The sequence below is a fragment of the Ctenocephalides felis genome, unplaced genomic scaffold (genome assembly GCF_003426905.1).
Source record: "Ctenocephalides felis isolate EL2017-DRISC unplaced genomic scaffold, ASM342690v1 CF-g0.4_SCAFFOLD_01170, whole genome shotgun sequence".
Classification (NCBI taxonomy): domain Eukaryota; kingdom Metazoa; phylum Arthropoda; class Insecta; order Siphonaptera; family Pulicidae; genus Ctenocephalides; species Ctenocephalides felis.
The window spans coordinates 87,423,683-87,440,813 of NW_020537324.1; the positions used below are offsets into that span (position 1 = coordinate 87,423,683).

Here is a 17,131-nt window from a genome sequence, read left to right on the forward strand (position 1 = left end):
TAAAATTTAGAATTTGGTGTGAATTTTGTATATAAACTTGCCTGATGATCCAGAACTGGATGAAAAGGAGCTGTCCCAGGATTTTACTGCTCCAGGATCACTCGAATCTGAAAATATTAGTATAAAATAATGTAATTGATGGTTTTTACCAAATGGAAAAAGTTTGACGAGTTTTTTTTAATGATTTTACCTGATGATCCAAGAGACGACAAGCTGCCAGGAAATATTCCCGAACTGCCACTAGAATCTGAAAAAAAAATTAAAAAAAACAGTCAAAATAAATTGTTTTATGGCCGTAAACCAGATATTTAAAAACCAGGATTTGTGTTTTGACAAATGTTGGTAAGATGATTAAAATCAAGAGCAGTATACCAATAGGTCGATCCCAAAAAGTTTAGACAATTTTATAAAATTGAGTCTAAGAATGTATCAAAATCATAGTCTTATATATTTTAGAAAAAAAACATATAAAATATAGTCAAAATCAATGTTGATCATCTTTGACCAGAAATTTGAAAACTTGTATGAAACTAGTTGGTATTGGTATTAGAGGCAAGTTACATGAACTTCCCGATTTGTGTAAATAATCGACTTAATTCATGATTGATAAATGAATTTATGAGTAGTTAAAAGTATTCGAAGTGGATTTATTAAACCATATTGAAAATCGAACACGTCAACCCGGTCGGAGTATTTTTTAAAAGCAAATTTTTAAAAATCAATAATTTTAATAATTGAGTTTTTTGTAGGACTTTAATTGTTTAGTATATTCATTAAGACCAAGTACTCTATCGTCACACCAAGTAAATCGTCTAATTTTAGATTTAACAAACGTCAAAAAAACTACTCATTTTCCCAAACTTTGATGAATTTTTAAAATTAAACTACTTGTCGTAAGGTCGTAATATTTCAGTAAGTTCTATAAGACCATGATATACATCGCCAAAGAAAGTTCAATTGAAATCGGCTTAAATTTCTTTGTCAACAGTTAATTACAAGAAAACGGCTCGGTAGATTTTCACCTAAAACTAATCAGTATCATTCCCAACTAATATCTTTCGAACAGTTTTTAATTTTTAAAATCGATTCAGTAGTATGAGCTTGGGGACGAAAAGTTTAACACTTTTTTCCAAATACAAAGAAACGGCTTAGCCGATCGCTGCACAAAACTGAGAAAAATAAAACCACAACGAAATACATCAAATGGTTTTTAAATTTCTTAAATCGGTTCAGGCGTTTTTGAGCAAACGTCGACGAAAGCTCTAATTTTGACAAAAGCCTAAAGACCATACTAATTTTTGCAAACTTTCACGAATTTTGAAAAATAAACCAGTTGTCGTATGGCGGTAATATTTTAGTATGATCTAGAAGACTATGATATCTACCGTCAAAAAAATAATAATGAAAATCGACGAAATTGTTTTAACATCTTATTACATAAAACGGCCCGACCGATCTTTACCAAAAACTAATCAGCACGATTCCCAACCAATATCTTTCGAACGGTTTTTGAATTTTCAAAATCGATTCAGAATTGCGGGCTAAAACGTTGACCAAAAATTTTTCACTTTTTGGCGATTTACAAAAAAACGGCTTGGCCGATCGTCGCACAAACTGACAAACAATGTCCTCATCGAGATACATCGAATGGCTTTTAAATTTTTGAAATCGATCCAGCCATTCTTAAGGCAAAACATCTGTTCACATACACACACACACATACTTTTTCCAAATTTGGAAAATTAGCAAATCGGATTTTTTGATGAAAGCATAAACTTCTCCTTCGGGATGTTACCATTGAGAAATTTGTTAAAATAATACAAACTAAGAGTAAGGTACAGGTTTTTCCAAAAAAGTTTAGAAATTTCATAAAATTAGACGCAGTTGTCTCTAGATTTTTATATTAATTTATGAAAGCAGCTTATTATTTTTATTTATGGGGCAATTCTGTTGTAACAGAGCTCATAAAATAGCGTTGTCATGGCAACGCTCTATTATGCTTGTTCTCGGTATTGAAAATTATGAAAATGTCTATCTATTTGCCGTGCGATCATGCGAATTTTATATATAAACAATAAACAATATTATGATAACAGAATTCTTGATAGTTCAGTTTCATCTCATTCATATATTCATATTTGTTTGGATGTTACCTGATGGTAGCCATTCAATGGGCGATAAATTTCCAGGATCTACTTCCGAATTGACTCTAGAATCTAAAAAAATAAACATTCAAATGAAATCTACGAAAGCAAGAATTTATGGCAATAGGTTTTATCAACCGCTAAAATAAAAATTTAATTACTGATAATTTTTCTGGATGTTACCTGATGATTCACTGGATGACAAGAATCTGTCTCGTATATTCACTGGGAAGTATTTGAACCTGAAAAGAATTATTAAGGATAATCATATGCAATGTCTCAAGAAGAACAATTATTAAATAATGGTTGGATATTACCTGATGAACTACTTTCTGAAGAATAACTGCTATCCAATGATCCCAAAGACTCGCTAGAATCTAAAAAATCATATGAAAAAAAATCATATTAAACTAAATATTGCTGATGATTTTTATATGATTTTGGATGATAATACCTGATGGCCCACTAATTGACGGGTAGTACGGCGTATCTCCGCCCCAAATACCACTAGAATCTGTAATAAATATTAAAAATTGTCAATAATAATATAACAAAAACTGTTAAGGATTGCCAAAACTTTGGTGATGATTATTTTTATCAATTGATTACGCCAAAATAAATTTTAGATGATGTTCTTTGAAATTTTACCTGATGATCCACCAGAGGAGTCACTAGAATCTAGAAAAAAATAAGAATTATAAAAATTAAAGTTGTAAAGATTTCTACTACTAAAGTGTCCAGAAATATTTAGATAATATAAGTTATGATAATTATTTATAAATTTTACCTGAGGATAAAGAGCTGTCCCATGGATAACTTTCAGATCCACTATATTCTGGAAAAATATTGAATATTCATTGAAAAATATCACTTTGCACTTTTATTTATTTAAATTTATGTTATTATTTATCAATATTACTTGATGTTAATAATTTAGCAGTTGTAATAATTATTGAAAATATAAAAAAAAATTGAAAAATATCTATCAGTATATGAAAACTACAATTTTGACCAATCAGAAATTTGAAGGATGATTTGTTCCCAAATTTGACCTTTATATTTAATTTTATCAAAACCATAGATCTAGATAATTTTTATAAATTGTTGACCAAAGGGCAATGATTTTTTTAAGGAGCTCAGATAATTTGTTCCAAAAATCTCTAAACATAATATTAAATTTTTGCTGGTTATTGATAAATGTTACTTGAAGATCCACTCCAGGATCCACTTGAATCTAAAGACAATATAAAAAATAAACAAAGCCAAAGCTGGTACTGGTTTCTATCAATTGACAAAAAAAATAGATTTGTTATGGATATTTACCTGATGACCCACTATAGGAACTATCCCATTCATCGCTCCAGTATTCACTAGATCCTAAAAAATAAGAAATGTAGAAAGTGTGGTGTTTGTTTTCATCTATTGACAAAAATTTGTGTTTGACCATGATTTTACCTGATGATCCACTACTGGATGAGAAGCTGTCCCATGGGCCCCAAGATTCACTAGAATCTGAGAAATAAATAAACAAATTCAAAACTGGTGATCAAGACAACCTAGATTTTTTGTGATATTACCTAATGATCCACTACTGGATGAATCGCTGGAATCATAATAGTAATAATCTGTCAAAAACAATAAATATTAGCTAATGCACCAGTTCAGGAAATTGATCTAGTACATAAAGTTTTTTGTCCAAACTTACCTGAAGATAAGGATCCACTACTAGATGACAATGAGCTGTCATAGTATTCATAATAGTCACTAGAACCTAAACAAAGATACAAAAGTTTCAAACAAATTTCCACAGAAATTATGGGGCAATTCTGCTGTAACAGAGTTCATAAAATAGCGTTGTCATGGCAACGCTCTTATATGCTTATTCTTGGTATTGGAAATTATAAAAATGTCTTCATATTTGCCGGGCGAACAAGCGTATTTTATATGCAAACAAGAGAGGAACTAGCTGTAAGTGGAATTCTGTCTTAAGGCAATTAAGGCATCGTGCCTTAAGGCAAATTGCTGGAACTTCCCGTACCAAAATTATTATTTTTTTAAAAACAATTAACATTTTTGAAAAAATTTTACTTTGAAAGAATAAGATTTTTGAGAAGCTATAATTGGACAAAAATAACTTTTTTTTGAAAAAAATTTTTTTTTAAAAAACATTTTTTTTTAATTTTTTTTTTGAAAAAATTTTTTTTTTCTTTATTTTGACATATTGTAGAAGATCTGAACTTTTTTCAAAGCAATCGTACTGCTTTAACTGCATAGGGACAAAATATAAAGCGCCGCGTCGCTGTCTAACGCATAAGCATTGGTACGGAACCCATAGAAATGTTAACAAAATGTATACTTATTGTTAAAATCTCTTTAAAATATCTGATAATTTGATGTGCATATGTCTAATGATTATTTTTGACCGCCAAATGGCTCATTTTTTTACTTTTTCCTCCATATCTCCGAAACCGCTAGACCTACCTTCATTTTATCGATTCTTCATCTTGTCAATACAAGTGAAATGTTTTTTGAATTATTCAAATCGGACGCTCCGTTCTCTTAAAAACTGAGTTACCGTTTTCGGCACTTTTTGCCCCGTATCTTCGGAACGGCTAGACCTGCCTTCGCCAAAACTAATCAGCACGTCTCCTTATCAATACGGATCGAATGTTTTTTGAATTATTCAAATCGGTTGATCCGTGTTCCCGAAATCGTCGACGAAAATTTGTATCCGCACATACATACACACACGCACATACATACATACATACACACACACACACACACACACACACATACATCCATTTTTTCTAAGGTATGCCAAAATGTTCAGAAACCTCTGAAACGTAAAGATATATAAAAATTTTCATTTTCGATTTTTTTGCGATTACTATAGCTTTCCCTACGGGAAGTTAATAATCATATGATAACTGCACCGTCTAGAATTCTGTTATGATAACATTCTTCCTAGTTTGTTATATGTAAAATACGCATGATCGCATGGCAAATATTTAGAAATTGTCTTAATTTTCAATACCAAGAACAAGCAGAAAATAGCGTTGCCAGGACAACGCTATTTTATGAGCTATGCTATGGCAGAATTGCCCCCTTAAACTGCAAAATCAGAAGTTTTTTGGGTATTTTACCTGAAGATGACGAATCACTACTAGATGACAAAGAATTGCTGCCCCAAGGTAGGCTGTAGTCACTATAGTCTAAAAAAAATGATGAAAATTGGTGAATCCATATTTTTTGACTACCAAAGTTTATTTACCTGAATATGAAGAATCACTAATAGATGATGACGAGAAGTCCCAAGGTCTTCTATTCCATGGTTTACGAAATCCTAAAAAAAAGATATTGAAGTTGCCAAATAAAGTTTTCAAACAGCAAAATTTAAATTTTACCTGAAGATTCGCTACTAGATGACGATGAGCTTTTGTCCCAAATTCTTCTATGTCTCCTGTCGTCTAAAAAATTTATTTATCAAAAATTGGTGAATTTAAATTTACTTACAAGAGTGTTCAAAAATGTTTTACCAGGTTTACCTGAAGATGATGATGAGCTACTAGATGATGATGAGCTACTGTCCCAATATCTTCTATGCCTTCTGTTGTCTAAAAAATTATAAAGATTTGGTAAATCTAACATCATGTCAATCTTTGGAATGACAACTTTTGCAAAGTATTAAATTAATTTACGTTTCAAATAAAAAAATCTAATGTAAGTTACTCATGCTACTGAAATCAATTTAATGATTAAATGGTAAATTGAATGTCTTTAACAATTTTTTGCAAATTTTACCTGAAGATGATGAATCACTACTGGATGATGATGAGCTGTCCCTGTATTTCCTTCTCCTTGGCCAAGAATCTGAACAAAATTTAAAAAACGACAAATTTTTAGTTGGTAAAGATGATAAAGTTGATGGAAAGGTAAATGGAATTTTTACCAATATTACCTGAAGATGAAGAGCTACTTGATGATGATGATGATGATGGTGACCTGTACCAAGGTTTCCACCATAAGTCACTAGAATCTAAAAAAAATAATAAAAATTAAAGTTAGCAAAAAACTTAAGTAGAAGTAAACCAAAAATGTTAACAAGAAGCATGGAAGCAAATAATCAGACATTACACAATAACAGAAAACTAGAAGTAAAGGGCCCGCCATATAACTTTTCTTCATTGGCATCAATTTAGAATTTTTTGCCAGCTATTTGAAAGTTAATCAGCTGTTTCAATGAAATTATTTTCGATTATTTACCAGAAGGATTGCACTTTTAAATAGAAAAGATTTAGATCGGAAAATATTCAGTTGTCCATACATAGCATTTTCAAAAAAAAAATGTTATCTGACGGACCTTATAGTTATAAATTTTGCTTTTATTACCTGATGATGAAGATTCACTGCTGGAAGAATATAAGCTGTCCCATAATCCACTTCCCCAGGAATCGTAATCATCTGAATATTTATTAGATTTGTTTTACTTTTAAGATTATTTGATAAATAAATTTCATCTTGATTTTTTTACCAAAAGTACCTGATTCACTGCTGGATCCAAATCCACTCTCAGAAATTTCTTCACTACTTGGAGACAAGCTGGATTCTATCAAAAATTTGATATAAATTTAGAAGTTTGTGAAATAAAATTGTAAAAGACTTATTTATCACTACAAGAAATATTATTATGACTAAATAACTAAAAATATCTAGAATAGTTCCAGGTTGAAGGGTTTAGTATAACTCCGAAATTCAAATATTACAATGGTATGAAGAGTTCTAAGCAAATGATCTTACTAATAATTTGTTGTTTTTATCCAGAATTGGGTAAATTTTTAGTAACGAGTAAAAAGTGAAATTATAACAGGCTTGTTTATTACTAAAAGGAATATTATTATGACTAAATTGCTAAAAACATATGAAGGAGAAGATAACTCAGAAATTCAAATTTTAAGATAGTATGAAGAGTTCTAAGCAAATGATATTAAAATTAGTTGTTTTTATCCAAAATTGAGTAAATTTGTAGTAACGAATAAAAAGTGAAATTATAACGGATTTGTTTATTACTAGAAGAAATATTATTATGACTAAATTACTGAGAAAATATCTGGAAAAGTTGTAGATTTAAGATGACTTAGAATTTCAAAAATTAAGATGGTATGGAGAGTTATAAGCAAATGATCATAAAATTAGTTGTTTTTATCCAAGATTAGGTAAATTCGTAGCAATAAGTAAAAAGTGATAATTTGTTAAAAAAACAGCGTTACCATTTTTAAATCTAATCACTCCTCAAAAAATACTTTGGACAAGAATAGTTCAAACTTACCATCAGATGGCTCAGATGATTCTTCTCCTGTTTCTGCTGATTGCGATACTTCTGTAAAAATACATCAAAATTGATTTGGGTAATAATGAAAATAATTATAATTTAATAACGTATAAATCTCCTGAATACACCATTCATATTAATCAAATGTTCAGAAAGATATGCCGGATTTACCAAAATGGTGCATTTTGCCAAAATCATAATGCTCAGAGATTGTATTTATATATTTAGGATCAATTTAAAGTATACCGAGTTGTTTTAGGTATATATAATATTATACAAATTTGTTTTTAATTTAATAACGTATACATATTCTGAATACATCATTCATATTAATCGAATGGTTGAAAAGATATATCGTATTAACCGAAACAATGCGTTTTACCAAAATCATAATTCAGATGGGTTGAAGAGTTCTAAGCAAATGATCATAAACTTAGTTGTTTTCATCCAAAATTGGGTAAATCTGTAGCAACAAATCTGTAGAAAAATGTGATGATTTTTTATAAAATCAGCAAGAATGCCATATTTGAATCTATGGACTACTTAAAAATACCTTGGACAAAAATAGTTCAAACTTACCATCAGATGGTTCAGATGATTCAGATGATTCTTCTCCTGATTGTTCTCCTGGTTTTGGTACTGTCGATCCTTCTATAAAAATATAACAAGATTTTTCGCATTCCTAATGAATACTAAAATTTCAAATTCGCTAAATTATTCTGGTTATTGGACAATTTATGTGGTATCAAAATAGTTTCGAATAGTCGAATATAGCAAGTGAAAAGTGATGGTAAATTAGATACTTACCTGAAGATCCAGATGATTCACCTTTTGATGATGGTGGTTCAGGTAAAGATTCGGCACCTGCAAAATTGGAAGATTCTTCAAGCTATAATATATTGATAATAACTAATTTGGATAATTATAGTTTATACTTACCTGAGATCGAGAAGATTTGTTTTCTGATTCTGATGATATCTGTTCTGAATTTTCAGAAAAATGAAAAAATGTGTTTTAATTCATGTTGGAATAAAAGTATTTGATTAATTAATTATAGTTTATACTTGCCTGAAGATTGAGAAGATTCATCTTCTGATTCTGATGATAACCTTTCTGAATCTTCTTTCCTTTCCGTATCTGTAAAAATGTGTTTTAATTCATGTTAGAATAAGAGTATTTTATTATTCAATGTTCATGTAATTTCTTTCATTATTTTGTTATTATCTTCATAAATGAACGAATTTTACGTTTTACGTAAATTCCAAGTCAATCTGAATCGTTTGGCAAAGAAATTCTAAAAACCGTTCAAAAATTTCTAATTATAAGAAAAAATTATTTCAACTGTTATTGCTAAAACTTAACTTCAATAATTGATAAGTAAAAAAGTACGATTAGGCAGTAAATTTTTATCATTTATTGCCAATTAAGAGAACATTAAGCAACTAGCCTTAAGGCAAAATGTTATATCTAGTTTGTTCAAAATTTACCTGTAGGATATCTACTCGGGCTACTTTCTGGTCCTTTGAATAAATAAATATAATTTAAATTATACTTTTTTTTAAAAACTACTTGAATTTATATTGAGAAGTAAAAATTTTATAATAACAATAATAAATTATATAAGTGATGATTTAATGTATGATAATTTATTTAAATAATTACATACCAGATGGTGGAACTCTTGATGTTTGAGAAGATCCATCTAAAATATATATAAATTATATTTCTCAAATAATATATATATATATATATATTTTATATATATATATATATATATATATATATATTATTATTATTAATTCATATTAATATTAAACTAAAAATATAAATTATTAAACATACCGGTTCCTTCATTTTCATCTTCATAATCTTCGTCCTCTTCAGTGGTTGAAGATGCACCTATAATAAATAATTATTAATTAAAACATTTTTTTATAATAAAATATTTAAAAATATATAATTTTTTATAATAAATATACTTGAGACACTATTTATTCTACAAGTTTTTTTTACCTCTTCTTGTAGTTGTCGGACTTCCAAGTCCAGTCAATTCTAAATTAAAAATATATTATATACAAAATATTATTAATAATAATAGAATAATATTAATTATAATATATTCAGAAGTTATTACCGAATATTATATATTAAATAATAATGTTATATATTAAATAATATAGTTTCATTATACTCAGATTTATTATTATATAAAATCATGCCTAATATACTTTTAAAAAAAATTATTATATATATATATATATATATATATATATATATATATATATATAATAGTGTATATTTAGAAAAAAATATATATATTTAAATTTAATCTAGTAATCTATTTACCTGGTGGCGGAGACAAACTCTCAGATCCTGACCCTAAATCATAATTATAAATTAAATAGTTAAATATGTTAACTTTTTTTATTATAAAATTTTATAAAATAATCTATCTACATATAAAATACATGTAGATTTTATTAATTCACTAATGAAAAATAATTAAATTAATATATCAAATATAAATTTTCAAAAATATGCAATATTTTTATTTAATAATAGTGCTATTTTAATATTGTGCAGAATTATTGTATTTACCTGATTCTGTAGATTCTGAAGACTCAGAAGTTTCTGTTGGTCCTAAATCCCAAAAAATAATATATTAGTGAAATAAATAGTTGAACTTCAAAAGTATAGATTTTTTTAAGTTTTTTAATTATATAAAATAACACTTCTGAATGATTTTACATTGAAACAACTGTGTGAGGTTTATTATTTATTAATTGTGCGTTATTTTTTATTGTATCTAAAAATTGTTAAAAATTTAATATGAATATGTTATTTACCTGATTGTGAAGTTGAAGACGTAGGTTCTGTTGGCCCTAAATCATAAATATACAAAATATTAATATATTAATTGACAATCCAAATAAACTATTAATTTTACAGTCTTTTTATGAAAAATAAGTTTTTAAAATCCATTGTTTTCAATTTATTTTATTGTATTCCAAAATATATTAATAATTTTATATATCAATTCCTTACCTGATTTTGCAGTTGGCAAAGACGAAGAATCAGGATCTGATGGTGGTTCTAAATAAAAAAAATTAAATTGCCTATTGTTTATACAATGAATAATTTAATATATTAAATACAAAATAAAATGATTTTCTTAAAAATTGAAATTACACAAAATTAAATCATCTTTTATATTTGAACAATTTTATGCGTTTTAAATTGTTTCCATTATCAATTTTTTTTATATTAACTCCAAGATTTTCTAAAAAACACAATATTTTAACAACTAGTAGTTGGAATAAATAATATATTGATATAATTATTTTACCTGGTGGAGAAGAAGAATCTCCTGATGGTGGCACTAAATAACAAAAAACAAAATATCAATTTCTATGCAATAAATATTCTAATTGTTTATTAGTAAATAAAATGATTTTTTTAAGAGTCTTATTACGCAAAACAAAATCTGATGTTATATTTAAACTGTTTTATGAAATTCATTTTGATCGAATGTCTGTCCACCTATTTTTATTTCATATTTAAACTGTGTTCATAAAATTAGCATTGTCATTTATGAAAATATGGCAATTAATTTAGACGTCTATCACGATAACAATTTAGTATATATGTGTATTTTTTCTAAAAAAGCAATCATTTAACAAAATAATATTTACCTGGTGTCGAAAGAGGAGGTCGAGGTCCTCTTGGTCCTAAATCACAAAGTAATTATTCAATACCTTAGTAGCTGTTATTATTATTAGACTAATAATTATTCAACTACTAATGTATTCAATAATAAATAAAATAAAATTGCCCAAAAATTATATTTGAACTTTTATATAACTTACTTTTTTATAATTTGATTGAATTGCTACTCATACTGTATTAAATATATTTCTGAAAGTGCGATAAGTACTTATGAAAAATATTATGTTACAAAAAATAAAATAGTATGTTTTTAAGAATATAATGTAAAATATATTATTAGAAAGTTATTTAATATATACAAATATTATATTTACCTGGAGAAGGTGCAGACTTAGTTTCTGGTGGTTCTGAATCACAAATAAATAAAGTATTAACATTAATAAAATAACAAATTAATAGTTAATATAAATTTTAAAAATATATAAATATACAATCTACTTACTTGTAGAAGGTGCTGGAGGAGGTGGTGCTGTACAAAAATAATATTAGTTTTAAAAGTTTTGTTAAAATTTATAATAATTTTTGTTTGTAAATACTAAATATTAAAACATTTCTTATTTTTATAAAAAAAATTGTAGATAAAACCATAATTTGCTATAAATAAAAATATATACAAATAAATTTTTGTACTTACGTTTAGTAGTTGTTGAAGGAGTTGATACAATTGGTACTGTATAAAAATAATATTAATTTAATCATTTTATTATTAGTAAATGATCGTATATAATTTTTTTCTCATATAAAACATTTGTAACCAATATTTTGTTAACATAAAAAACAATATATTTAGGTATATTATATATTAGGTAGGTATTTAGTTAACAACTCATTTTTACTGGATTTAACTCGTAATTTTTCACTTAGATAACGTAATTGGACCAAAAATTGGTTCTAAATTTCTAAAAAATTCTAAAAATGGCAATCTTTTTCTAAAAAATATATGCAATGATATGCTTATATCAAAAATATATTCTTTATAAATTCAATAAATAGATAAAGTCGTCTAATAGTTACATGAAACTGGTTTTTGTCCTTCTCCAATAACCCATGGTAAAGCACAACTAACAAAAACCAGCAGCACAAATAAAAGTCTCATTATTTACCAAAACACCAATAATTTCACACCAAAAAATCTATTTTCCAACACCCAAATATCTTTTATCCTTAATAAATCTTCTTCTGCCTCTTTAGTCAACTGTCGAAAGTGAGAAAATCTTCTTCGAGGGATTTAGAGAATGAAAATCATAATATTGCTGACGTCAACAAAATTATTGCTGCAACACATTCGACGCAAATTCTAGATTTTAGCGTCAACTTGATATAACACAATTTTTTTGTCGCAATTTGCAACAATTTGTTATTAACATAACATATGGGTACTGTTTTTGTAATAGATATTATTGCATTGGTGGAAATTTTGCAACCAACTAGGGATATGTAAAAGATACAAAATTTAACCAGTCGGGTGTATGGCATCGTGCCTTAAGGCAAATTGCTGTAACTTCCCGTACCGTAATGAAATATTCGAGAAATTTTAAACGTTTTCAAATATATTATTACAAATACTGTAACTTTCATTATTTTATTGCTGTCTTGTTATATCTGAGCAAATTAATATAAATTATAAATCAATTCATCTCCAGAACGTTAACAATCGTCCGTCATTTCGAATTCAATTTCAAAAAAAAAATAGTTTCCTAGTTGCACACAATTGAAAAAGTGCTCATGTATAGTCACAGTCTAAACGCATTTGCAAATAATTCTGTGCGACATTTTCACTTATACTGTACTTATCTTGGCGGCATTTTCACATTTTTCAATAGTAAAATTTGAAAAGTGCTCCAGTACATGAACAGTCTAAACGCACTTGGGTAAACATTTGTACCAGAGTGGCGCTTAGACTGTGCTTAGCCTGGGTCATTTTTTGAATTTTTATTCCAAAATTACAAATATATTTTTTGAAAAAAAAATTAGAAATAAAAATTTTTTTTAGCATCTGGGACAGTTATCTCAAAAATTAAAAATATTAGTCAAAAGTTGTTCTAATTATTTTTTTTAAAAATTCATCAAGATTTTTCTTCGTTATTACTAATATTTCTTGCTCCAAATATGTGCAAAAATAAATTAAATTAAAAAATAAAAGCAAAAAATTTTTAAATATTGAACTTTAATTTTTAATTTATTAAACATCACATAATTAGTTAAATATAAATTAGTTAAATAAATAATTACATAATTAGTTGTATTCAGTTTTACCTTTCTAATTTTGAAATTTGTTTATGAATCAGATAATTTATATCATTTTTTTTGTATTGCTCACGTTAAATTTATATAATTTTTTTTATTTATTTTTTATTTTAATTTTTATTTAATTAATTTCTATGTGTTATTTTTATTACTGATTTTTATAATCTAATATTTTTCATTTTCTACATTTATAATTTTATTCCTATTTTCCTGATTTCTTACTATTTTTTCTTCTAAATTTTATAATTATTATTTTCACTAAATTTTTTGATTTTTTGTATTTTTCTCTTTGTCTATTTAATTTTGTATTTTTTTATTTATATAATTTTTCTATTTCATTTATTAATATTGCATTATAATATTCAATTTTCATTGTACTGAAATTAATAGGTCACAATTAACATTAATTTTTATATTATTGTTATTTTTCTGATATTAGAATTAATACACATTGATTAATATGAATTTTATTATAATTTATATATTAAAATTTATTAAACCCTGTTAAACAAACTAAATACATATATTTAATATAATTTCCACATTTTGCAATTTATATATTCATTTTGCAATAATTAAATTACGTAATATTTAATATATAATGAGTGTCAGTTTCTATTTACTAAAATATTCAGTCTGGAATTTGCTATAAAATATTTAGAAATGATTATAAATTAAAATAAATAGTATATTATTAAATAATAGTAATCATAATATAAATATATAATATGAAAGAAAAAAAAATAAAACTAGAAAAATAGCTTGATGCGTTTGAAAAACTAAATAATAATAATAACTAATTTTATTTTATTTACATTATTTAATAAAGTTTATATATGAATTAAAACAAATAATCTTGACATTTAAAAAATTGTTTCAAAAATTAAGTATTATACAGTCCCTCAAAATTAATTATACTAAGTTAAATAAATTAAATTTTTATTCATAATTTTGATTCTGTTTGAAAATAAAAAACAATATTTTTCAAATGAATAAAAAATATATGAGAAAAAAGGAATAATTATATTAATATATATTTTAGTTTTTTTTTAGAAATAAATAATTTTAATTTGTTCTTACATTTTCTCTTACGAAATTTTCAAAGTATGTATCTTTTCTCACATTTATCCAAATTTTCGTTCCCAAAAATTCTTTATACTTTTTCCAGCATTTCGGAAAAACCTTTGAGTACTTTTTCGAGCATTTTCAAAAGAATCAACCACAGTTTTCAAAAATCCAATTCGATTTTCAACCACAACTGTTGCAAATTTTGTTTGAGTATCTCGGACATCTTTTGCAAAATTTTCAACTTTCGAATCTAAAAAATAAATTATTTATGTTGTTATTAAATTTAATATTTTATTCTGAATCTGGAAAATAATAATAAAATATAAAAAATAAATTATTTATATTAAATAAATATATTTATTATTAAATATAATATTTTACCTTGATTTGGTTCTTCATCGTTTTCCAAACAATTTAGTTTAAGAATTAAAAAAGAGCACAAAAAAATTATAAAAGAAATTTTGTTTGCAAGCATTTTTGTTCAAAATATTTTTCTGAATGTCGTCTTTGAATTCTTAGACTGATTTAAATTATTTTGTTTAATAATATTAGACTGATTTAAATTATTTTGTTTAATAATATTAGACTGATTTAATTTATTTTGTTTACAATTTGTTATTAGAGTGCGATAAATTTTTGTTGCATATAACTTTGGACGAGGTTGATATAAATATTATTATAAAATTAATTTTTAATTTTGTGCGTCATTCAAAATGTCTAAAATATTATTTTGGTTTTTATTTTCAAAGAAAAACACATTTAGTATTTTTAATGAGCTCTGCAGGATGTACAAATGATCTTACATACTTATAAATATATATTTATCAATCCTGATTAGTTTTTTTAAATGTTTTTAAATGTACAGTATAAAACTACATAGAACAAAAGCTTTATTATTTACTAAAATTTTCTTTGCGACTTAAAATTTCCAAAATATTCTCTTAATTTTAATTTTTGAAGAAAAATACACTTGGTATTTTTGAAGAGCTCTGCAGGATGTACAAATTATTTTTCAGTACTTATAAAATATATTTATCAGTCCTAAAATTATTATATTGATTTTTTTTAAGTATTTTAAATTGTTTTTTAAATTGTTTTTTTAAGTATTTTAAAAGTTTTTTTTTTCATACAAAATTTGGAGTTAATATTTTATAATTATTTAACGAGCTCTGCAGGATACACAGATCTAAATACAAACTTAAATATGGAATTCATCACATATAAATATTTTATACTTAAAAAATATTATATTTAAAATTTAATAATATAAAGAGAATTATAGATGTGAATTATTGTGTTCAATTCAAATTGAATTTAGAGACAAAAGTGCATTTTTTGAAGAGCTCTACAGGACGTATAGACTTATTTACAGTTAAATTATTGAATTTATTATATCTAAAATTCGTAAAGAAATAATTTATATATTGTATATAGGTCAAGAACTTTTTTGAAATTTGAAGTGTAATTTTATATTTTTTTAACGAACTCTGCAGGATACACAAATTTACCAAATATAAATTTTATATATTTATTTTTAACATCATAAGATTATTTTATTTTTATTTATTTAATATTTTATATAGCCCTGATATGAAAATTTAATTGCTGATAACATTTTACATAAGTATAAACAATTTTCAATTTAATTATTTATACTTTTATTTCTTTAGAATAACAATATAAACATCAATTGTAATTGTAAAAAAATATTAACTTTTTAAAATTTATACTAAAAAAGAAAATATTTGTTATTAATTTATTAATTATAATTTTTTAATAAAGTTAATTATTTTCAAAAAGTAGATGCAAAATATGTTGAATAAATGAAAAAAGCACAAAAAATAACAGGAAAATAAAAACATAACTATTATAAAATAATCTTTTTTAATTAAATATAGAGATAACTTTTTAATTGTAAGGATATAAATAATTTTAATTCTGTTTAAAAATTTATAATAAAACTAATAAATAACCTGATGTACTATATAGTTCTAACTCATACAGTTTTGCAAATTTTTTGTTAAATTCAAGAAAAAAACATTAAAAAAATATATAGAGAATTACAAAGAAAAATCATTAGGTGGTAGGCGTACATAATATTTATTTTTTAATTTAAATAAAAAATTTACTAATTAATTATAAGGATACTAATTATCTTAGTCAAGTATCTAAAGCCTGAATTTATATTATTTTAATATATTTAAAAATTTATAATGAAATTAACAAAAAAAAGAGATGTTCAATTTTTAGTTTTATCTCATACTGCATTTTTTTCTGCGAAATTTGTTAAATAAATTTTAGAAAAAAACATTAAAAAAATAAACAAAATTATAAAAAAATACAAAAATTGATAGGCATCTATAAATATAATTATAAATAATCTATATATATATATATATATATATATTATATATATTTGACTTTAGTCAAAAATCTAAGGCCTGAATTTATTATTCTTAATTTTCTTTTAAAATTTTTAATAAAATTTGTAAAAAACATGTATCCAATTTGTTGTTATATCTTATACTGCATTTTTGTTGCAAAATTTGTTAAATAAAATAGAAAAAAACTTAAAAAAAATGCATAGAAATTTACAAAAATTACAAAAAATTTT

The 17,131-nt window shown here is 24.9% G+C and overlaps 1 protein-coding gene across 1 annotated transcript; it reads right to left on the reverse strand.

Annotated features, from left to right (window-relative positions):
• Positions 1-6: 6 nt before the first annotated feature.
• LOC113367914 lies at positions 7-12,298 on the reverse strand. The gene is made up of 36 exons (XM_026609487.1): positions 12,217-12,298; positions 11,837-11,872; positions 11,645-11,671; positions 11,517-11,549; positions 10,823-10,855; positions 10,522-10,569; positions 10,323-10,358; positions 10,075-10,116; positions 9,823-9,855; positions 9,490-9,528; positions 9,319-9,375; positions 9,143-9,178; positions 8,964-8,996; positions 8,545-8,613; positions 8,416-8,459; positions 8,284-8,340; positions 8,056-8,127; positions 7,474-7,524; positions 6,688-6,753; positions 6,537-6,608; positions 6,106-6,183; positions 5,949-6,017; positions 5,693-5,761; positions 5,419-5,614; positions 5,291-5,359; positions 3,850-3,915; positions 3,722-3,769; positions 3,600-3,656; positions 3,468-3,521; positions 2,932-2,979; positions 2,793-2,822; positions 2,599-2,658; positions 2,462-2,521; positions 2,154-2,216; positions 191-247; positions 7-107 (listed from the first exon to the last, which is right to left on the reverse strand). Exons 1-36 carry the CDS (start codon positions 12,296-12,298, stop codon positions 7-9), a joined length of 2,091 nt encoding a protein of 696 aa, XP_026465272.1.
• Between the last annotated feature and the right edge of the window lie 4,833 nt (positions 12,299-17,131).